The sequence below is a fragment of the Oncorhynchus nerka genome, linkage group LG16, assembly GCF_034236695.1.
Source record: "Oncorhynchus nerka isolate Pitt River linkage group LG16, Oner_Uvic_2.0, whole genome shotgun sequence".
Taxonomy (NCBI): Eukaryota; Metazoa; Chordata; class Actinopteri; order Salmoniformes; family Salmonidae; genus Oncorhynchus; species Oncorhynchus nerka.
This window is the reverse complement of record NC_088411.1, coordinates 24,768,628-24,791,741: the sequence shown is the minus strand read 5'-3', so window position 1 is coordinate 24,791,741 and position 23,114 is coordinate 24,768,628. Positions and strand designations below refer to the sequence as shown.

The 23,114-nt window shown below is 46.0% G+C and overlaps 1 protein-coding gene across 1 annotated transcript in view; it reads left to right on the top strand.

Moving 5' to 3' along the window:
- tanc2b (tetratricopeptide repeat, ankyrin repeat and coiled-coil containing 2b) overlaps positions 1 to 23,114 on the top strand; it is a 264,706-nt gene that overhangs the window by 212,646 nt on the left and 28,946 nt on the right. The window contains exons 8-16 of the mRNA XM_029685202.2: positions 5,551 to 5,755; positions 8,745 to 9,002; positions 12,681 to 12,812; positions 15,553 to 15,588; positions 16,148 to 16,429; positions 16,653 to 16,780; positions 18,175 to 18,406; positions 19,137 to 19,306; positions 19,675 to 19,953. Of these exons, the coding sequence (XP_029541062.1) occupies positions 5,551 to 5,755; positions 8,745 to 9,002; positions 12,681 to 12,812; positions 15,553 to 15,588; positions 16,148 to 16,429; positions 16,653 to 16,780; positions 18,175 to 18,406; positions 19,137 to 19,306; positions 19,675 to 19,953 (1,722 nt within the window). The remainder of the gene's footprint in view (positions 1 to 5,550; positions 5,756 to 8,744; positions 9,003 to 12,680; positions 12,813 to 15,552; positions 15,589 to 16,147; positions 16,430 to 16,652; positions 16,781 to 18,174; positions 18,407 to 19,136; positions 19,307 to 19,674; positions 19,954 to 23,114) is intronic.

Sequence of the window (23,114 nt, the reverse complement as noted above, 5' to 3'; positions counted from 1 at the left end):
AATTTCAGGTTGTATCATTTCATTTACACAACATGCCTACCACTTTGAGGATGCAAAATATTTTTTATTGTGAAACAAACAAGAAATAAAACAAAAAAACTGAAAACTTGAGCATACTATTCACCCCTCCCCCCCACCCCCACCCCAAAGTCAATACTTTGTAGAGCCACCTTTTGCAGCAAGTACAGCTGTAAGTCTCTGGGGGTATGTCTCTATAAGCTAGGCACATCTAGCCACTGGGATTTTTGCCCATTCTTCAAGGCAAAACAGCTCCAGCTCCTTCAAGTTGGATGAGTTCCTCTGGTGTACATCAATCTTTGAGTCATACCACAGATTCTCAATTGACTTTGACTAGGCCATTCCAAGACATTTCCTTCAATTCTGACCAGTTTCCCAGCCCCTGCCGATGAAAACCGTCCCCACAGCATGATGCTGTCATCACCATGCTTCACTGTGGGGATGAGGGACTCGGGGTGATGAGAGGTGTTGGGTTTGCTCCAGACATAGCGTTTTCCTTGATGGCCTAAAAGCTACATTTTAGTCTCATCTGACCAGAGTACCTTCTTCCATATGTTTTGGGAGTCTCCCACATGCCTTATGACAAACAACAAACGTGTTTGATAATTTTTTTCTTTAAGCAATGTCTTTTTTCTGGCTACTCTTCCATAAAGACCAGCTCTGTGGAGTGTACTGCTTAAAGTGGTCCTATGGACAGACACTCCAATCTCTGCTGTGGAGCTTTGCAGCTCCTTCAGGGTTATCTTTGGTCTCTTTGTTGCCTCTCTGATTAATGACCTCCTTGCCTGGTCTGTGAGTGTTGGTGGGCGGCCATCTCTTGGCTGGTTTGTTGTGGTGCCATATTCTTCCATTTTTTTTATAATGGATTTAATGGTGCTCCTGTTCAAAGTTTCAGATATTTTTTATTACCCAACCCTGATCTGTACTTCTCCACAACTTTGTCCCTGACCTGTTTGGTGGTGCCCCTTGCTCAGTGGTGTTGCAGACTCTGGGGCCCACCTGCCTCAGAGCAGGTGTATTGTTTGTGCATTGCCAGTGCCAGTAATTTTGGAGCCCACTATATATGGATGAGCGATGACTGAGTAGCATAGGCAAGATGCAATAGATAGTATAAAATACAGTATATACATATGGGATGAGTAATGCAAGATATTTAAACATTGTTAAAGTGGCATTATTGAAGTGACGAGTGATCCATTTATTAAAGTGGCCAATGATTTCAAGTCTGTATTTAGGCAGCAGTCTCACTGTGTTGATGATGGCTGTTTAACAGTCTGATGGCCTTGAGATAGAAGCTATTTTCAGTCTCTCGGTCCCAGCTTTGATGCACCTTGATGCAACGGCTGTTTCGGTTAGTTATTATTGTTTTATTTCACTGTAGAGCCCCCAGTCCTGCTCAAAATGCCTTAGATAGCTCTTTTGTCCCACCCCCCACACATGCGGAGACATCACCTGGCTTAACTGGTGCCTCCAGAGACACAACCTCTCTAATCATCACTCAGTGCCTAGGTTTACCTCCACTGTACTCACATCCCCTTGTCTGTACATTATGCCCTAAATCTATTCTACCACTCCCAGATATCTGCTTCTTTTATTCTCTGTTCCCAACACACAGGATGACCAGTTCTTATAGCCTTTAGCCGTACTCTTATCCTACTCCTCCTCTGTTCCTCTGGTGATGTAGAGGTTAACCCAGCCCTGTTGCCCCCAGCACTACACCCATTCCCCAGGCACTCTCATTTATTGACTTTGGTAACCGTAAAAGCCTTGGTTTCATGCATGTTAACATCAGAGGCGTCCTCCCTAAGTTTGTTTTATTCAATGCTTTAGCACACTCCGCTAACCCTGATGTCCTAGCCGTGTCTGAATCCTGGCTTAGGAAGGCCACCAAAAATTCTGACATGTCCATCCACAACTACAACATTTTCCTACAAGATAGAACTGCCAAAGGGGGTGGAGTTGCAATCTACTGCAGAGAGCCTGCAGAGTTCTGGCATACTATCCAGGTCTGTACCCAAACAGTGCGAGCTTCTACTTTTAAAAATCCACCTTTCCAGAAATAAGTCTCTCACTGTTGCCGCTTGTTATAGACCCCCCTCAGCACCCAGTTGTGCCCTGGACACCATATGTGAATTGATTGCCCCCCATCTATCTTCAGAGTTCGTACTGTTAGGTGAGCTGAACTGCGATATACTTAACACCCCGACCATCCTACAATCTAAGACAGATGCCCTCAATCTCACACAAATTATCAATGAACCTACCAGGTACAACCCTGAATCCATAAACATGGGTGGGTGGTTGTTGTCCTTGATGATCTTTTTGTCCTTCCTGTGACATCAGGTGCTGTAGGTGTCCTGATGTGTTGTGCAAACCGCACCACCCTCTTGTTTACAGTCTGTTAATACACATATATAAGCCAGGACACAACACATCAAAGGAATCTCACTAAATTGTCCTCCATCAAGGTATTTTACTTTTCCAGTTTTTCAGTTTCTCCACTGAGCATAAACTGTCTACCTCCCTAATAAGGTCATTATATAACAAAGTTCTTAAATTATTTATTTATCTTGGTGTCTCAACTTCAGTCGTCGTTCATTAATATATTCTGCCACTTTGGAAGAATATATTAATATAATATATTCTGCCACTTTGGTGTGCTGATATCCAGCAGGTTGACGAAGCCTAATATTTCTCTTACCACTGACTGAACCTGGGCTGCTAAGTGGCATTTGCTGCAAGAGCATTAGTGAGGTCGGGCACTGATGTTTGGCGATTAGGCCTGGCTCGCAGTTGACCAATTCATCCCAAAGGGTGTTGGAAGGGGTTGAGGTGATGGCTCTGTGCAGGCCAGTCAAGTTCTTCCACACCGATCTCGACAAACCATTTCTGTGTGGACCTCACTTTGCACGGGGACACTGTCATGCTGAAACAGGAAAGGACCTTCCTCAAACTGTTGCCACAAAGTTGGAAGCACAGATCGTCTAGAATGTCATTGGAACTAAGGGGCCTAGTCCAAACCATGAAAAACAGCCCCAGACCTTTATTCCTCATCCACCAAACTTTACAGTTGGCACTATGCAATCGGGCAGGTAGCATTCTCCTGGCATCCACCAAACCAAGATTTGTCCATCGGACTGCCAGATGGTGAAGCTTGATTCACCACTCCAGAGAACATGCTTCTAATGCTCCAGAGTCCGAATGGCGGCGAGCTTTACACCACTCCAGCCGACGCTTGACGCGTGGTGACGTTGCTTTCAGAGGAAGTTTGGAACTCTGTAGTGAGTGCAACCGAGGACAGACTCATTTTATGCGCTACGCCCACACAGCAAACAATTTCAAAGATTTGACTGAATAATAGTTCATACAAGGAAATCCGTCAATTGAAATAAATTCATTAGGCCTTAATCTATGGATTTCACATGACTGGGCAGGGGCGCAGCCATGGGCCTGGGAGGGCATAGGCCCACCCACTGGGGAGACAGGGAGGGAGAGAGGGAGGGAGGGAGGGAGAGGGACGGACGGCGTTAGCCGTTGCTTCAGCTAGGTGTGTTATGGACTGTATAGGTATGGGCTGACGCAGTGTGGCTAACCGATTAGACTGATAGCACATGCTGTTATGCTGTAATGGTGGGGGTGTATAGAGAGGTATGTGAGAGAGGTTCATTCAAGTGGCTTCTCACTCTAGAGAGAAGGGCCATAAGGCTCTGGTGAAAAGTAGTGCACAATGTAGGGAATAGGGTGCCATTTGGGATACAAACTGGTGACTCATCGTGGACTCCTGCCGTGTGCGCTCCCTCAAGTCAAATTTTCCAATATTTTCTTCACAAATATAGCCTGACCTAAGTATCTTTTTTTTTTATCCATGAAAATACATTGAACCTCTCAAGGGTGGCAATATGAGGATATTAAAGGATACATTTCCTTTTACTGTTAAAATCAATATACGATAAACCTTCAGTTGGCCTACAGTAGGTAGGATTGTTACGGTAGCTGGGATCTCTGCAGGATTGCTAAAGCCTATTGGCTTAGGGAGGAAGGTGACCTTCTCAACCTCCACAAAGCCGGCCATTAATTGCCTGACCCCTCTACACCCCTCTGCCTCTCCACGTCTCTGCCTCTGCAAGGCAAAGATCCAAGCATCCAAGTTCAATCCAATTCTACCGTGCATTTTAAGGTCAGATGGTCAAACTAATACACAGAAGAGATGTCCCAAATGGCATCCTATTGCCTATGTAGTGCTATACATTTGAAGTCGTGCACTATATATGGAATAGGGCGCCATTTGGGATGCAAACCAGAGTGCACTAGCCCAGCAGATGGAGTTTATGCTGCTTGCTGAATAGAGGTGCTGTGTGTGTTCGTTTTCTGCTAGCTTCTCACAGACTGACCCTGTAAATGTGCCGATTGACTGCTCTCTTCCAAACCCTGAGTACAGGGGACAGCTCTTACTGCGCCTGCCCAACTCATTGACTGTACAGGCCCCAACCCCCCTGGCCCCAGGAGTTGGGGGGGGGGGGGAGCAGAGATGGGAGGGAACACGTAACAGACAGCATGCGGCCTGACTTGGCTCTCTGTCTTGTCACTACAGCTCTGACTGACTCACACTGACCAGGAAGACCAGGGGCAGTCTGACTGTTACATAGACTGGATACAGAGGGGGCTAAGCAGTTGAGGCTTGGGGTTGAGTTGAGGCTTCAGGAGGGCATATGAGGGGGAGCCATGGTCTTCTACAGTAGATCAAGTGTATATGTCATATGCACATGGTACACAGTACATTGAAATGGTTTCTTGCAGGTTCACCTCTCAACAATGCGACATAATAACAATAAGAGTAAGTAAGTTAAGCATAATAAAAAAATTAGCTCAATGGAATAAAAATAGAGTACAAATAGCATAAATGTAAATACAAGGAAGGAACTCCAACTCATTTAGAGTAGGATATTTACACAGTATATTTGCACAATAAACCTGTTTTTAAGCACTAGTCAGCTACGTGAACTGAGAGTCCTTTACCTTACAAATAATGAATGTGTGTGTGTCTGTGTGTCTGTGTGTATGTGTGAGTGTGTAGATTAGCCATGCCAGAATGCCTCTCTCCCTGTCGTGCCCTCTCATCCTAACCTGAGCTGACATCAGGGAGGGGCACGGCAGGGGGTAGTAACATTGTGACAGGTAACATCCAATGGGGGAAGGGTCAGGAACTGTGTAAAGCTCTCTCTCTCAGCAAGGCTGTGGAATCATTCTGCTGCAAGAGATCAAACGGAAGCTTCAGTACTATTGGTCCCAGATAATTATACACCTACACAGAACGCAATGGAAGACAGTAGCATGGTTTCCAGTACCAGGCTCAGTGCTTACTAGAGCCAGAGATGTTTGAAACCGAGAGACTCAACATGTGATTACTTCCTCCATTACCTTGTGGTGGTAATTTGCTCCTCTCCTATTGATGGTGGGCTCAATCGTCTTGGGTTTCTGGGGTGTGTGTGTGGGCACGGGCTTGGGCACTGACTGTGTGTATTTCTCCTCCAGGACCTGGCTGGTAACCAGAGGATCAGTCCGTGCTCCACCCTGACCAGCAGCACAGCCTCCCCCCCGGCCGGCTCCCCCTGCTCCACCCTGCCGCCCGGCGCCGATGGTGCCATGCCCGGGGGTAACCAGGGCCACAAGGACCACGCCTACGGATCTGTCACCAGCCCCACCTCCACCCTGGAGAGCCGGGACAGCGGCATCATTGGTGAGGGGGAAGGGTTATATATACACACACACATGAACGCACACACGAAAAAATACACATACACATAGTCAGACCAATACCCCCTAATGACAAAGTGAAAACAGGATTTTCGAAATTTTGGCAATAAACTGAACCTTATTTACATACGTTTTCAGACCTTTTTCTATGAGACTCGAAATTGAGCTGAGGTGCATCCTGTTTCCATGGATCATCCTTGAGATGTTTCTACAACTTGATTGGAGTCCACCTGTGGTAAATTAAATTGATTGGACATGATTTGGAATGGCACACACCTGTCTTTATACGATCCCACATTTGACAGTACATGTCAGAGCAAAAACCAAGCCAAGAGGTCGAAGGAATTGTCCGTAGAGCTCTGAAATACGATTGTGTTGAGGCACAGATCTGGGGAAGGGTACCAACATTCTTTGCAGCATTGAAGGTCCCCAAGAACACAGTAGCCTCCATCATTCTTAAATAGAAGTAGTTAGGAACCACCAAGACTTTTGTTAGAGCTGGCTATCCAGCCAAACTGAGCAATCGGGGGAGAAGGGCCTTGGTCAGGGAGGTGGCCAAGAACCCGATGGTCATTCTGACAGAGCTCCAGAGTTCCTCTGTGGAGATGGGAGAACTTTCCAGAAGGACAAACATCTCTGCAGCACTCCACCCATCAGGGCTTTATAGTAGAGTGGCCAGGCGGAAGCCAATCCTCATAAGGCACCTAAAGGACTCTGACCATGAGAAACAAGATTGTCTGGTCTAATGAAACCAAGATGTATCTATTTGACCTGAATGCCAAGTGTCTGGAGGAAACCTGGCACCATCAGCTGCAGGGACTGGTAGACTAGTCAGGATCAAGAAAAAGATGAACAGAGCAAAGTACAGAGAGATCCTTGATGTAAACCTGCTCCAGAGCACTCAGGACCTCAGACCGGGGCAAGGTTCACCTTCCAACAGGACAGGATGCTCCCCATCCAATCTGACAGAGCTTGAGAGGATCAGCAGAGAAGAATGGGAGAAACTCCCCAAAAACAGGTGTGCCAAGCTTGTAGCATCATACCCAAGATGACTCGAGGCTGTAATCGCTGCCAAAGGTGCTTCAACAAAGTACTGAGTAAAGGGTCTGACTACTCATCTAAATGTGATATTTCAGTTTTTTTACATTTGCAAACATTTCTAAAAACCTGTTTTTGCCTTGTCATTATGGGGTATTGTGTATAGATGAGAAAAAAATACAATTTAATCCATTTTAGAAAAGGCTGTAACGTAACACAATGTGGAAAAAGTCAAGAGGTCTGAATACTTTCCGAATGCACCGTACAGTCGTGGCCAAAGGTTTTGAGAATGACACAAATATTAATTTCCACAAAGTTTGCTGCTTCAGTGTCTTTAGATATTTTTGCCAGATGTTACTCTGGAATACTGAAGTATAATTACAAGCATTTCATAAGTGTCAAAGGCTTTTATTGACAATTACATGAAGTTGATGCAAAAAGTCAATATTTGTAGTGTTGACCCTTATTTTCAAGACCGTTGCAATCCGCCCTGGCATGCTGTCAATTAACTTTAGGGCCACATCCTGACTGATGGCAACCCATTCTTGCATAATCAATGCTTGGAGTTTGTCATAATTTGTGGGTTTTTGTTTGTCCACCCGCCTCTTGAGGATTGACCACAAGTTCTCAATGGGATTAAGGTCTGGCGAGTTTCCTGGCCATGGACCCAAAACATTGATGTTTTGTTCCCCGAGCCACTTAGTTATCACTTTTGCCTTATGGCAAGGTGCTCCATCATGCTGGAAAAGGCATTGTTTGTCACCAAACTGTTCCTGGATGGTTGGTAGAAGTTGCTCTCTGAGGATGTGTTGGTACCATTCTTTATTCATGGCTGTGTTCTTAGGCAAAATTGTGAGTGAGCCCACTCCCTTGGCTGAGAAGCAACCACACTCATGAATGGTCTCAGGATGCTTTACTGTTGGCATGACACAGGACTGATGGTAGCGCTCACCTTGTCTTCTCCGGACAAGCTTTTTTCCAGATGCCCCAAACAATCGGATAGGGGATTCATCAGAGAAAATGACTTTACCCCAGTCCCCAGCAGTTCAATCCCTGTACCTTTTGCAGAATATCAGTCTGTCCCTGATGTTTTTCCAGGAGAGAAGTAGCTTCTTTGCTGCCCTTCTTGACACCAGGCTATCCTCCAAAAGTCTTCACCTCACTGTGCATGTAGATGCACTCACACCTGGCTGCTGCCATTCCTGAGCAAGCTCTGTACTGGTGGTGCCCCGATCCCGCAGCTGAATCAACTTTAGGAGACGGCCCTGGCCCTTGCTGAACTTTCTTGGGCGTCCTGAAGCCGCCTTCACAACAATTGAACCGCTCTCCTTGAAGTTCTTGATGATGCGATAAATGGTTGATTTAAGTGCAATCTTACTGGCAGCAATATCGTTGCCTGTGAAGCCCTTTTTATGCAAAGCAATGATGACGGCACGTGTTTCCTTGCAGGTAACCATGGTTGACAGAGGAAGAACAATGATTCCAAGCACCACCCTCCTTTTGAAGCTTCCAGTCTGTTATTTGAACTCGATCAGCATGACAGAGTGATCTCCAGCCTTGTCCTCGTCAACACTCACACCTGTGTTAACGAGAGAATCACTGACATGATTTCAGCTGGCCCTTTTTGGCAGGGCTGAAATGCAGTGGAAATGTTTTTTGGGGATTAATTTCATTTGCATGGCAAAGAGGGACTTCATCTGATCACTCTTCATAACATTCTGGAGTATATGCAAATTGCCATCATACAAACTGAGGCAGCAGACTTTGTGAAAATTAATATTTGTGTAATTCTCAAAACTTTTGGCCACGACTGTATATGATTGGTTGTGACGTTGGCTCATCAAGCATGGTCGTAGCAGAGTCAACCCCTCCTTCCTTACACTCTGACCCCTGACCCCTCTCCTCTACTCCCGTTGTTCCTTCCTTCCTTCCAGCCACCCTGACCAGCTACTCGGAGAACGCTGAGCGGGGGGGTAAATACGGGGAGGGGGGTTTCTCGCGTGGCAGTAACCTGAAGCTGTGGCAGAGCCAGAAGTCTGGCACCGACTCGTTCCTGTACCGTGTGGATGAGAATATGGCCGCCTCAACCTACAGCCTCAACAAGATCCCTGAGAGACACCTAGACAGCATGTCCTCCCACTCCGCTCACTCCATCCCTCTGTACCTCATGCCTCGCCCTAACTCCGTCGCAGGTGAGTCCCACCCTCTTCCTCGCTCTTCCTGCTTGGTCTGTTCCTACTGTGCACATCTATATCCTAACCTTTGACCTTTGACGTTGACCTACGGCTTAACCTTGACTGCGTCCTTATGCAGTGTCCTTCCTTCCCCTTTTTATCTAAAAGGCGCAAGATAATGTTGACAGCCTCATTCTCAGTATTGAGCTCTATTGTTTGATTCCAGGAAAATATATATATATTTTGCACATTCTGTCAATTGTATCTGAATGTTGAGGGGAACGTTACATAGAAAATGTATGTTTGTCTAGTTATGACACTTATAGCATGCCTCAAATAGCTTATTCCCCAAAGTATGGCTAAATTAGTCTTAAAATGTGAAGTTACATAACAGGCTGCCATTCCTGATGGATCTTATTGTATTATTGTCCTGCTATTCAGAGCCAAGACATTCATTGGAGATGAGCTGTATTACTGAGCCTTCCCTTCAGACGTTACAGTGTTGCGAAGATGCAGTGGGGTTCCGACAATGTCAATACTAACATACCGCTCAGAATGAACTCCCAGTGTATTGTTTCATTCTTAGTAGTGTGCCAGAGTAGATAATGGAACAGTTTCACTAAAAGGAATAATATACCTCACACATATCGGTTCTGACCTGCTCTCTATGTCAGCCATGTTCTAATAGCTAACTGTCTGTCTGACAGCCAGGTAGTGGGTGTACAGACAGTGGTTTAGAGAGAATGAGCTTCAATCTATTCTCCTGCTTCAATAATGAGTCCTTGAAAAAGGACAGAGCAGGCAGGAGGAGTGGGCTCGAGAGCTGCTCGAGAAGTAACATGACATGAGATGAGGTGAGAGCGACAGCGAGGGAGGGAGAAGAGCGAAAGAAGGAGAGATGATTTATTTTATCCAGGCCTACAGTAGAATGAACCTTGTGAGTGGTGGAATGGGACTGAGAAGGAGGAGAGAAGTGGATGCATTAGGAGGTAGGGAAAGAGGGAGAGCTATCTCCTCCACCAAGGGGAAGAAGAGTGAGGGATGGAAGAAAGGAGGGAGGAGAGGAGGCCGTGGATTGGCTGGTCTCCCATGGCAGAGGAACATCAGAGCTTCAGGCATTAACCGTTTCTATACCCCTGAGTCACTGAGAGGGAGAGAGACACTGCTTTGAAGTGCAGGAGGAGAGAACTAGCTGAGACCGTGGAGTGAGAGGAAAGGGAGGCTGCAGAGGTGGAAAATGAGGAGAGGGGGATACTTTATTACCTAATGAGAGAGAAGCTTGTTGGGAGAGTGTGAGAGGGATGGAGGGAGGCGAGGGATGGAGAGAAAAGAGAGAGGGTGAAGGAGGGAGGAAATATATAATGTTAAAGGATAAAGGAGGATATCTTTTCTGTCTCGTTCACAGTCATCTCAGTAGTATTTTAAGTGGAATAGAACAGAAATTAATAGAAACCTCTCATTGAAAAATGTACATTCTCCTCAAAACTCTTTGGCCTTGAAGACCAGACTAATAAAACATAGTCAGTGACCCATCAGGTTTTGCACCATGCCATTCTTCAGAATGTTCACCTCTGTACATATTAATACTGTAGGGTGTGTCCAAAATGGAGCCGTATGGGCCCTGGTCAAAATGAGTGCACTTAATAGCAATAGGGTCCAATTTGGTATGCAACCTGTATTGTAGAAATATTACACTAGAAATGTCAATACCTCTATTTCCCCTTGGAGAGGGAGATTGGGCGGCATCACATTTTACAGGAGACAATAGCATTTAGTTAATTTCTGAAATGTGTTGTGGGATAACTGGCTGGACTGTTGGGATACCAGGCCTACTGCCTAGCCTGGATGTATATCAGAGAGCAGCAATGTTCCTGGACATGTGCTTTATAACTGGGTTGTTAAAGCAGGAACATGCGCATTCACGCACACAGCTGGATGAGGTCTCCACCATGCTATTCAGCGCCAGGAGTCATTTCATCATGATGTCTCTCTCTCACTCTCACTCTCTCACTAACACTTTTCCCCCTCCATTTCCACTGAGCACGCTAGTTGTGCTATCTTAGCTGCATTGGCACAGACACTGCATTGCTGATAGATAGTGAATTCAACTCTCAACTCAGTCCTCCTCAGATTAAAACCGAGTTGAAGAAAGGGAAAGGGAGAATTTGAATTTAGCTCCTGACCTTATTCCCAAGCCCAAACATTATCTTTGACCTTTTGTCTTAGTTTAGTGGTAACCTGTACCCAGATCTGTTTGTGCTGTCTTGACAACTCCTATGGTCATTGTCATGCCAAACATGTAGGCCATACATCACAAACGGACCAGGCTAGCGTAGTGGTAGTAGGAGTGGCGTTTCTTATCTGAACAAACCAGTCTGTGTCCCAATTGACACCCAATTTCCTATTTAGTGCAATAGTTTTTTATTTTCTTTACCAGGGCCCATAGGGCTCTGATCAAAAGTAGTGCACTATATAGGGAATAGGGTGCAGTTTGGGACTTACATCACCCAGTTCCATGACCATGGCCACCCCCATTCCAGTAACGTCCAGGGCCAAGCCCCCAGCATTCCCAGCTGCTGTCCTCCCTCCATTTTGGGAAAGCTGTGCTGTGAGCTTCATCATTGGTTGACTCCATTGCTGGTTTGCTGTAGTGACTCACTGCAATCAACAACACAGACACACATGCTACTGGAGCATTAACACTAAGCTGGTGATGCACACAAGCTGCTGGGAGGTGAACCCTCTGAGACGGACAGAGGAGGAAGAGACCAGTGTTAATGATCAGACTGATCTGATCCCAGCATACCTCTCTAGATCTCTCCCCATGGATTATATTGTACTTCCAACCTGGGTGCAGTTTGCCTGGATAGATGCTACTGACGAGTTAGGGCTGATCTGAGAGGGAGTCAATAGGAAGTCATGCTCGACCCCCTTCCTCTCCTTCCTCACTCCATGATGCATCTGTGGATCTATTCAGGTAGAGTTTCAAAGAAGACAGTGCCTCAAGGTGTGATTGACTGTTTGACCTCCATGCTCTGAGAGTAGTGAATCTCTCTCTCTCTCTCTCTCTCTCTCTCTCTCTCTCTCTCTCTCTCTCTCTCTCTCTCTCTCTCTCTCTCTCTCTCTTAAAGCTTTGGTCTGACATTGCTGTAGACATACCTTATAACTGATAGTTCACTTAGTCATACATATGTCCTCCTCTGACTCTGACTGGCTTTGAGGCTGCAGCTCCCACTGATGTGGTGGCGGGTTGAGGGAACTGACCCCCCCCTCACACACATACACCAGCCTCTGTAATCTCATTGACAATGCAGTGGCCCCCAGAGTAGAGCTGGTCTGCAGACACAGCATGGTGTGAGCAAGCAGCAGTGTCAGTGTGAAGGATTTTTCTCCATGAATAAGACATTTGTCTGCAGAGTTAATTAATCTACAGGGTCTAGGTGGCATCTGCCTCCTCTCACAAGCCCATGGAACAGCCGTTCAGAGGGGGGTGGGGGACAGGTCCATGTAACAGCCATATTGCATCCCTCCCTCCTGCCTTCCTCTCTAAACTTTACTGTGAACTTACTCAGTCTTGACGACCAAACCGCCTCAGGATGCTGGCATGAGCTATCATAATACTGTATGTGAATCAAAGCTGCATGTGAATCAAACGGTTCCTTTCTCTCCTTTTCCACACACACACACACACCTCAGCCACCAGCTCAGCTCACCTGGAGGACCTGACCTACCTGGATGATCAGAGACAAACTCCGCTGCGCACGTCGATGCGCATGAATCGACAGAACACACACACCGGACCAGGCCACGCCCAGACCGACCTCAGAGGTAAGACAGGAGCACTATAGCCCTTCAGAAGAGACAGGTTGCTTCCCAAATGACACCCTATTCTCTATATATAGGGCTCTGGTCAAATGTGCACTATATAGGGAATAGGGTGACATTTGGGACAACCATAATGTTCTCCCCTCGCCATTCTTCCTTCTTTACTTATTTAGCCACTAATGAACTCATCACAGTCTTCTGCCATCCAGTCATACAGTATAGGGATACAGCAAGCTGCTGCCTCAAGTGCTTTTACATTTCACACTTAGCTGTGTGTCTCCATAACACATCTACAAAATAATAATTATATCACATGAGCGTGCGTGCTTCTGCATGTGTGTGTGGGCTCCCCATAGCCAGCTGCAGAGTAGAGGGCTCTAGGCCTGGTACTCTCCGAGCTCTACAGCCACTTGTTTTTCTCCTCTCCTAAGCGCAGCCAAGTGTGTTTACAAGCCGGCCCACTGCATCCAGGCATGCTCCTTGCCTCTTCCGATCAGTGTTAGCAACCTTCCTGAGTAAACTACACCACTACACCTCCTTACTTCAGGGAGAGAGACTTACTTAACTAGTTGGTATGGCCGCACAGTGAGTTTTAAAGGAGAACAAATTGTCTGCTATAAAAGTAGGTATGGTCGCAAAGGGAGCAACACATTGCTGCTATACTATAGTGAGTATGTATGAGCGGGTTGTTGTGCTAGTCAGATGGTAACCAAATGCTGAAGCGTCCTCCTTGGTTGGCACTGCTTCACTTCCTTTGTTTTATGTTGTTTGATGCTGTCATGGAAATCAAGAGACTAGCTCAGTGATGCTGTTTTAAGCCCAGTGAGTGAGTCAGAGTGAAGATAGCAGGGAGAAGAGACCATGTGTCCCAAATGGCTCCCTATTTAGTGAACTACTTTTGAACAGGGCCCATAGGGGTCTGGTCAAAAGTAGTGCACTAGATAGGGAATAGGGTGCCATTTGGGAAACGACCATGGTACAGTAGCTTAGCAAGAGATGGTGATAGACCTGGTGAATCAGGCAGATGCAGTTTCTTAGATTGCCTCCCACCTAATACACTCATTCTAGACACACATATGCAGGCACAAAAATCCATGCATGCAAATGTATGCACGCACGCACGAAGGCAGACACACACACGCACATCTGTGGAGTAGAGCTGTCTGGGCCTAATGTAACCCTGGTCCTTCATGTGGAGCAGACTGAAGTACCACTCCTCCTCACCTCCCTCCATTCTTTCAGCCTCCCCTGCTCTGAGTCATCCTCACCTAGTGAATAATTAAAGTGTCTGAGTGAGCCTTTCCGTCTGGACACGTACACACACAGTGATACCACTCTGTCTAGCTGGTCAGGGGAAGAGGAGAGGAGCAGAGTGATCCCTAGGCTTATACCTCTCACAGCCTTGTCTAAGCAGGAAGTGATGCAGCTCCAGATACAGCACCCCCCATAGACCCGCTCCATGCTCCCTCCTTCCTGCTCACAACATGGCAGCCATGTTTCTAGGATTGTATCACCTTCAGCAGACCAGCAGAGGCACTATGACTTAGCTAATAGGCCTAATGCGTAATGGTCTTTGCCATAGACAACTGCTAGTGCTGAGTAGTACCTTGTGTGAGATGATTACAGTGGGAGAAGAGACTAAATGCCAGCCCTGTATTGGCGCTGGCATTTAGTCACTTCATGAGATTAGCACCACTTAATGCAGGACACCGTATTAATTGACATCTGCTATGGCCGGTGCCCGGTCTAACTAACACACAGTGAAGAGAAAGTGTTGGGTGTTTTAGTTTTTTTCCATTACTGATATCTACGACACTCTTTCGTAGTCTATGAGATTTTATTAATCAGTTTTAGGATCGATTGAAGGATGGCAATGCAGAAAAGATTTATGATGGTTTGCTGCATCCCAGCAACTGTTTTATGCCAAGGCTCAGTGTCTCTGTGTCTCTGTGTCTCTGTCTGTGTCCATGTTTGTCTATTGTCGGTTTTTGTTTGTGGTGATTCAGCGAAATTGAGTTTATCAAGTTGTGTTGACTGTATATACATAATATATGGTGCTGCTGATGTCAGGCTATATTCACAGATTGGAAGTAGTTTTTCCCCAGGTATATCTATACTACTGCACTACTGTGCAGTCATCAACCATTTTTCCCAACTTGTTATTATTATTATTATTATTGGTTTAGCTGTAAAACATGCTTGGCCAAGCACTTTGTACATTTTGGGAAGGAATATATTATATAAATAACAGCAATTGGAGCTCATTATATTGTGATGCTCCTTATGTAACACACACACTGTTCATCACACGTGTTCTCCCCAGCCCTGACTCATGGTCTGTCTATTGCATTTATGTTGTACTGTGTCGCCTGCCCTAAACCAATAGATAGATATCACTTGACCACAGGATATTTCTTTCTGGGAGTGTACTGCCTTACAATAGATGGATCTGGAGATGTTATTATATCATATTAGTTGATATCTGATGCTGCAGTCTCCATCTCCTATTGCGGCTCTCTGTACCAGTGTTGGGGGCCGGTTCCATATTCCAGTTCTTCATTGGAATTAGAATTGGAATTTCAGTTATTTCCTGAATTGAAATGTAATTGACCTTTGACCACCAACCCTGCTCTGCACCATTAGCATACTGCACACGGCTGCCAGCGTCCATTCTGTTATGCTTCCCATGACCCTGTCTGTTCTTTCATTGCCTCCTCTTTTCTCTGACTTCTGTTTGTCTCAGCTTCTGCTAACAACCATGCCTGGCAATCCCAATCACGTAAATTGACTTTACTTTAATCTGCTTACATGTCTGGTAACATGCATTTTGTCCATATTTCCACTGATGTTGTTTCAGATAATACAGCTAACTGTAAAATTAAGAGAAGTAGGAAAAATAACTCCTGTTTCGATTTGGTCCTTCTCTCATCTCCAGACATATATTTTAGTCCAAACATAGTTCACATCCATTTGTTTTTTAATACTACTCTTGTTCAGATGAACGGATGCCCAGACAGTCTTTGAAAAACAACACGTTTATCTCATGACTCCCCCTAGTGAGGAAAAATAATAGTATTTGTGTTAGGACATACAGGTTTCAATTGTGAAACAAATGAATATTTCCCTTGAATCCCTTCTCTGTCACACATGATTACAGCAGTGAGTACAGTAGGGATTACAGTAGTGATTACAGCAGTAGGAGGAAGTCCCATGACAGTCAGGACTCACTATAGGCCATACACGCTCATTATCTTAATGTAGTGGCAGCATTTCTCTGTAAAATAAAGAGCAACCATTGTAACTGTCCATCCTCTCTCTCTCTCCCCCTGCCCCTCCAGTGCGGTTTGCCCCATACCGGCCACCTGACATCTCCCTGAAGCCCCTCCTCTTCGAGGTGCCCAGCATCACCATGGACTCCGTCTTCACCGGCCGTGATTGGCTGTTCCAGGAGGTCGATGCCCATCTCAACAGAGGCAACAACATCCCCAACCTCGGTGTAGTTGTCGTGGGCAACATTGGCTACGGCAAGACAGCCATCATCTCTCGTCTGGTGGCGCTGAGCTGCCACGGAACGCGCATGAGACAGATCGCCTCTGACTCTCCGCAGGCCTCTCCCAAACGTAGGCTAAGATACTCATGAATAGAGAGTGCTATTAAAATGGCCACAACCAACAAGTCAGCTTTCAATAAAGTTTCTAAAAAAACATTTCTGTTGAACAAAACAGAGGTGGAGTGCATGCTTTGCTATTGTTGGAACGGCAGATTGATCCTTTAAGCTGATATAAAAATGGTTTGACAAACATGCCATTGGTTAAATCCTCTTCCTTCTATGCTTCTTCTCAGATGGAGAGCTCCCCCTTACTCAGCCCCAGCCGGCCTATAGCACAGGTACTCTGGGAGGGGGCAGCTGTCCCGGGACCCCTGAAATGAGACGACGCCAGGAGGAGGCCATGAGGAGACTGGCATCTCAGGTAAAAAAAAGATGACTCTCCAATAACAATTATACCCTCATTGCCAAGCTAGCAGACCAGTTAGAATGCATGCCCAACACATCTTCATACTAAGTGACATGCTAGTATGGATTTTGGACCAGTTTCACAGCATATTTGAGACATCAGTACACAAGGCTAGCTGTTTTAATTGCAAACATCCAGTTTGGCCTAGAAACATTCTTTCTAACAACTCTTTCTCTTTCAGTGGAGTAAACGTGTTAACATTTATGAACCTGTCTAGTCTGAAGTTAAATATGAATGATGTGTGAGGCGGTGCTTAGTGGCTTCCCTAAATCCCCACACCACTCACATCATACCATAGCCCCAGCTTCCCCTATCCCCTAAATGGGGGTGACAGACGTGCCTTGCCATCTGTAGCCCCAGCCCCAGCCCCATTCCTCTCCCCAGCCTGCTGCATTATGCAGATGTGTTTAAAAGAGAAAAAACAACTTTGCCAGGGAGCCTTATGAAATATGTATACCTGCAGAAAGCCATTTCCCAGCCAAGCTATTATATCTTGTTAACTCGATGCATTAATAATTGAGCCCGCTCCCACTTTTCTCCCTTTGTTTTAAGCTCTGTTTTATTCCTCTGTGACTCAATTAGCATTTTATCCTGATTTGTTATTTTATCCCTGCGGTTTCCTTGATGAAACAGAGGAACAGAGGGTGGCGCTTGGTCCACGTCAACTGTCATAGTCCCCGAGCTGGACACACCTTGCTGGTGGCGCAGCTTACTAATTGCTTCACTTCACCTCTCTCCTCCTCTTTTTCATTAGATTTTTTTCTCCTTACCTCTTTCACGCCCATCTGTTCTTTGTGTTATCTGCTCGTGGCAGTTTATAAAGCTTTGTGCTCACTGTGCTGAGAATGTATTATTATAGAGAAACACACTGAGATTACTCATCTGTGTTGTGCGGATAATCATTTAGACTTTTGACTCCTCTGGGTGTCCGTCTAAACATGCAATTAAACACACACTCATTCACATTCATCTTTTCTCAACGGCAGGGAGCTCTGAATTATTTATTGGCTGAAAACCGAAAAGAGAAACGAGACGTAATATGTTCATTACACTGCAATCATCCACCATGAACTAGTTGACTCACTAGTTGACTCACCAAATCAATTGTAGCAGCGCCAGTTTATAAAACCTGATTCTTATTGTCAAAACATAGAAAACAAGATCGTGTTCATTAAGCACCAATCTGAAGAATGACCTGGACTTGGTCCAATAAGAAATGCACATTTTATTTTTAAATGTTTTTTAAAATGTTTTTTGCTACAGTGTGACCTAATAACCTGAACCCCGTCTTATATTTTCCACCCCCTTTTACTGACCTACCATGTCTCCCCCCTCTCTATCGCCCCCAGGTGGTGGCGTACCACTACTGCCAGGCGGACAACGCCTACACATGCCTGGTGCCAGAGTTTGTCCACAACGTGGCAGCGTTGCTGTGTCGCTCGCCACAGCTCATCGCCTACAGAGAGCTGCTGCTCAGGGAGCCACAGCTACAGAGCATGCTCAGTCTGCGCTCCTGCGTTCAGGATCCCCTGGCCTCCTTCAGAAGAGGAGTTCTAGAACCCCTAGATGCCCTCTACAAAGGTGATACAATTCTCTGCTATAGGCCCTGGTTAAAATCCCTATAGGCCCTGGTTAAAATCCCTATAGGAACTGGTTAAAATCCCTATAGGCCCTGGTTAAAATCCCTATAGGCCCTGGTTAAAATCCCTATAGGACCTGGTTAAAATCCCTATAGGCCCTGGTTAAAAGTAGAGCCCTATAGGCCCTGGTTAAAATCCGTATAGGCCCTGGTTAAAAGTAGAATCCTATAGGCCCTGGTTAAAATCCCTATAGGCCCTGGTTAAAAGTAGAGCCCTATAGGCCCTGGTTAAAATCCCTATAGGCCCTGGTTAAAATCCCTATAGGCCCTGGTTAAAAGTAGAGCCCTATAGGCCCTGGTTAAAATCCCTATAGGCCCTGGTTAAAATCCCTATAGGCCCTGGTTAAAAGCCCTATAGGCCCTGGTTAAAAGTAGAGCCCTATAGGCCCTGGTTAAAAATAGTGTGCTATAAGCCCTGGTTAGAAGAAGTACACTATATAGGGAATCTCTGGTCAAAAGTAGTGCACTATATAGGGAATAGGAGGACATTTGGGGGACACCCCTAGAACCCCTGGACACTCTCTACAAAGGTGATAAAACTGTCTCTGCTCCTAGTGACTCTGTCAGTGGGTGGGATCCTCAACATGATTTTAGCTAGAGTACATTAGGCAGAACATTTGCAACCATGTTTTTTGGTCCATATTGACTCTTTTCTCTCTGTGTGGTTTTCAGAGAGGAAGATCGCCTCTGAAGATGACCTGGTCATCCTGATAGATGGGCTAAATGAGGCAGAGTTCCACAAGCCTGACTACGGAGACACCATCGTCTCATTCCTCAGCAAAACCATCAGCAAGTTTCCCCCCTGGCTCAAATTGGTGGTCACTGTTAGGACCACATTACAGGTAGACACATTATACTCATTACAGTCCTCTACCCCTCCATTAAGCGTGTGGCCATTAAAAACATACAAGATTAACACTGTTAACACCAAACAAGGATAATTGTCTTTTGATATAGATTGACATCAGTGGAAGATTGCTTGTACATCTTGTTACACTGACCACGCATCTCTTTCCCTTACCCACTTTTCGTCTTCCAACCCCCTTCATCCTCCTCTCTCCTTCCTCCATTTATCCCTTCCTCCCACTTTCTTCTTCCATCCATCTGCATCCTCCTCTCTCCTCCTCCTTCCTCCTCTCCTTCATCCATCATTCCCCCCTCTTCCTCCTTCCTCCTTCTCCCTTCATCCTCTCCTACTTCCCTCCTATAGGAGATCACCAAGCTGCTCCCATTCCACCATATCTCTCTGGATGGTCTGGAGGAAAATGATGCTATAGACCAGGATTTACAGGGTTATATCCTGCACCGCATCCACAGCAGTCCTGAGATACAGAACAATATCTCTCTCAACGGCAAGATGGACAACACCACCTTCGGCAAGCTCTCTGCCCACCTCAAGGCCCTCAGCCAGGGATCCTACCTGTACCTAAAACTCACCTTTGACCTTATAGAGAAGGGGTACCTGGTCCTCAAGAGCTCCAGCTACAAGGTAAGCCTGCCTGGGGGGGTAATTTACAGTATTCATTATTGCCTTGCTTTTATTCTTGTCTTTATTCTTTTTCTTTATCCTACTTTTAATTACACCAAACAAAAATGTAAAAGCAACATGTAACAATTTCAATGATTTATGGATTTCACATGATGCAGCGATCAGTAGGCCCACCCACTTGGGAGCCAGGCCCATCCACTGGGGAGCCAGGCCCAGCCAATCAGAATTAGTTTTTCCCCACAAAAGGGCTTTATTACAGACAGAAATACTCCTCAGTTTCAACAGCTGTCTGGGTGGCTGGTCTCAGACGATCCCACAGATGAAGAAGCCGGATGTGGAGGTCCTGGGCTGCCGTGGTTACACGTGGTCTGCGATTGTGAGGCCAGTTGGACGTACTGCCAAATTCTCTAAAACGACATTGGAGGCAGCTTATGAACATTACAATCTCTGGCAACAGCTCTGGTGGACATTCCTGCAGTCAGCATGCCAATTGTACGCTGCCTCAAAACTTGAGACATCTTTGGCATTGTGTTGTGAGACAAAACTTCACATTTTAGAGTGGTGTTTATTGTAAGGTGCACCTGTGTAATGATCATGCTGTTTAATCAGCTTCTTGATATGCCACACCTGTCAGGTGGATGGATTATCTTGGCAAAGGAGAAATGCTAACTAACAGGGATGTAAACAAATTTGTGAAGAAAATATGAGAGAAATAAGCCCGTTTTTGTAGGTTCATGCTCTACAACATCCGCAGAGTACGACCCTGCCTCACACAGGAAGCAGCGCAGGTCCTAATCCAGGCACTTGTCATCTCCCGTCTGGATTACTGCAACTCGCTGTTGGCTGGGCTCCCTGCCTGTGCCATTAAACCCCTACAACTCATCCAGAACGCCGCTGCCCGTCTGGTGTTCAACCTTCCCAAGTTCTCTCACGTCACCCCGCTCCTCCGCTCTCTCCACTGGCTTCCAGTTGAAGCTCGCATCCGCTACAAGACCATGCTTGCCTACGGAGCTGTGAGGGGAACGGCACCTCAGTACCTCCAGGCTCTGATCAGGCCCTACACCCAAACAAGGGCACTGCGTTCATCCACCTCTGGCCTGCTCGCCTCCCTACCACTGAGGAAGTACAGTTCCCGCGCAGCCCAGTCAAAACTGTTCGCTGCTCTGGCCCCCCAATGGTGGAACAAACTCCCTCACGACGCCAGGACAGCGGAGTCAATCACCACCTTCCGGAGACACCTGAAACCCCACCTCTTTCAGGAATACCTAGGATAGGATAAAGTAATCCTTCTCACCCCCTTAAAAGATTTAGATGCACTATTGTAAAGTGGCTGTTCCACTGGATGTCTTAAGGTGAACGCACCAATTTGTAAGTCGCTCTGGATAAGAGCGTCTGCTAAATGACTTAAATGTAAATGTTAAATGTAAGCTTTTTGTACGTATGGAAGATTTCTGGGATCTTTTATTTCAGCTCATGAAACATGGGACCCAACACTTTACATGTTGCGTTTATATTTTTGTTCAGTATATATAATGCATTCCGAAAGTATTCAGACCCCTTGAGTTTTTCCTCATTTTGTTGCGTTACAGCCTTATTCTAAAATTAATTAAATAGTTTTTTTTCAATCTACACTATAGCCCATAATGATAAAGCAAAAATAGGGTTTTACTCAGTACTTTGTAGAAGCATCGATTACAGCCTCAATTCTTCTAGGGTATGACGATACAAGCTCTGTCAGCTTGGATGGGGAGTGGCGCTGCACAGATATTTTCAGGTGCAAAGATGCTTGATCGGGTTCAAGTCCAGGCTCTGGCTGGGCCACTCAAGGACTTTCAGAGACTTGTCCTGAAGCCACTCCTGCATGTTTTTGGCTATGTACTTAGGGTCGTTGTCCTGTTGGAAGGTGAACCTTCGCCCCAGTCTGAGGTCCCAAGCGCTCTGGAGCAGGTTTTCATCAAGGATCTCTCTGTACTTCATCTTTCCATCGATCCTAACTATACTCCCAGTCCCTTCCACTGAAAAACATCCCCACAGCATGATGCTGCCACCAAGATTCTTCACCGTAGGGATGGTGCAAGGGTTCCTTCAGACGTGACGCTTGGCATTCAGGCCAAAGAGTTCAATCTTGGTTTCATCAGATCAGAGAATCTTGCTTCTTTTTTTTCTTTTTTTCTTTTTTTGTTGAATTTTACCCCTTTTTCTCCCCAATTTCTTGGTATCCAATTGTTGTAGTAGCTACTATCTTGTCCATCGCTACAACTCCCGTACGGGCTCGGGAGAGACGAAGGTTGAAAGTCATGCGTCCTCCGAAACACAACCCAACCAAGCCGCACTGCTTCTTAACACAGCACGCATCCAACCCGGAAGCCAGCCGCACCAATGTGTCGGAGGAAACACCGTGCACCTGGCCACCTTGGTTAGCGCACACTGCACCCGGCCCGCCACAGGAGTCGCTGGTGCGCGATGAGACAAGGACACCCCTACCGACCAAGCCCTCCCTAACCCGGACGACGCTAGGCCAATTGTGCGTCGCCCCATGGACCTCCCGGTCGCGGCCGGTTATGATAGAGCCTAGGCGCGAACCCAGGGACTCTGATGGCACAGCTGGCGCTGCAGTACAGCGCCCTTAACCACTGCGCCACCCGGGAGGCAGAATCTTGCTTCTTATGGTCTGAGTCCTTTAGGTGCCTTTTGGCCAACTCCAAGCGGAGACACAATCCTGTCTCGGACCTCGAAGGACAATTTGTTTCTTCCTCATGGCTTGGTTTTTGCTCTGACATACACTGTCAACTGTGGGACCTTATATAGACAGGTGTGTGACTTTCCAAATCATGTCCAATCAGTTCAATTTACCACAGGTGGGCTAAAATGTAGAAACATCTCAAGGATGATCAATGGAAACAGGATGCACTGGAGTTCTCACTTCGAGTCTCATATGAAAGGGTCTGAATATTTATGTAAATAAGGTATTTCTGTTTTTTATTTTTAAGAAATTTGCAAAAAATGTTTAAAAACCTGTTTTCGCTTTTTTAACTATGGGGTATTGTGTGTAGATTGATGAGGAAAATGTTTTATTTAATCCATTTTAGAATAAGGCTGTAAAGTTAACAAATGTGGAAATAGTCAAGGCCTCTGAACACTTTCTGAAGGCACTGTATGTG